Source organism: Myotis davidii, unplaced genomic scaffold (genome assembly GCF_000327345.1).
Source record: "Myotis davidii unplaced genomic scaffold, ASM32734v1 scaffold378, whole genome shotgun sequence".
NCBI classification, from domain to species: Eukaryota; Metazoa; Chordata; class Mammalia; order Chiroptera; family Vespertilionidae; genus Myotis; species Myotis davidii.
The window spans coordinates 1205076-1206146 of NW_006290631.1; the positions used below are offsets into that span (position 1 = coordinate 1205076).

At 52.0% G+C, this 1071-nt stretch overlaps 1 protein-coding gene across 1 annotated transcript in view; it reads left to right on the forward strand.

The window, feature by feature from the left end:
- The window catches only part of MYO5B (myosin VB), a 137005-nt gene that overhangs the window by 112373 nt on the left and 23561 nt on the right, over window positions 1–1071 (forward strand). The window contains exon 30 of the mRNA XM_015563840.1: window positions 800–900. Coding sequence (XP_015419326.1) covers window positions 800–900 — 101 coding nt within the window. The remainder of the gene's footprint in view (window positions 1–799; window positions 901–1071) is intronic.

Consider the following 1071-nt stretch of genomic DNA (forward strand, 5'->3'; position numbering starts at 1 on the left):
GTTATTTTGAATTAGTTTCGGGTGTGCAGCATGGTGGTTAGAAAATTATATAACTTATGAAGTGATCCCGATAACTCTAGGACTCACCTGGCACCGTAGGCATCACGTTATCATTGACTGTGTTCCCTGTGTGGCACTCACATCCCCGCGACGGCTCTCTCACCGCCAGCTTGTATTTCTTCATCCCACACCTTTTCCACCCAGCCCCCCGCCACCCTCCTAGCTGGCCACCCTCGGTTTGCTCTCTGCACCTCTGAGTCTGTTTCTGTTTAGTTTGTTTATTTCAACAGAGATGTCATTCTTTTCCCGTCAGGAGGGAGAGAAGAAAGGCAGGTGACCCTCACAGCGCTAACACTGGCCAGGATTTAGTCATTTTACATGATCTTGGGCGACGACACGAAATGAGACGAAGAGAAAAAGGAGCCCAGGGGATGTTTCCTTTGCTCGTTAGATTCCACAAATACGTGAAATCATATGGAATTTCTCTTTCTCTGTCTGACTCGTTTCACTCAGCACAGCACCCTCTTGGTCCACCCAAGTTGTCACAAATTGTCAGACTTCATTCTTGTTCATGGCCAGCATGCCACCGCGTACAGACACCACATGTCCTCTGTCCACTCGTCCACTGGCGGGCACGTGGCCGCTTCCAGGTCGTGGCTGTGGTCAGTGACACTGCAGGGAACAGAGGCTGCGTGTCTTCTTGGATTAGTGTTTTGAATTTCTCCGGGGATATGAAGTCATTTCATGACAGCTATTTGTATAACCAGAGTTATTTCTTTATTTCACCTGGGACCTCCAGGAGCCGAACATTAATGCCAGGACCAGCTGGCCCAACAGTGAAAAGCACGTGGATCAGGAAGACGCCATCGAGGCCTATCACGGGGTCTGCCAGACGAACAGGTAGGTCCCGCCTCGCGGTCTGTCCCTGGAGCCGTCACTGGCAAAGGGGGCCCGCCCAACCTCATCTCCTCAGGCACTGACTGTGTGCTCCTGACTGTGCGCTCCTCAGGGTGTCTCCTCTGTTCTCGGAGATGAGTGAGGAGGAGCAGGCAGTGAGCCATCACCCTTCCC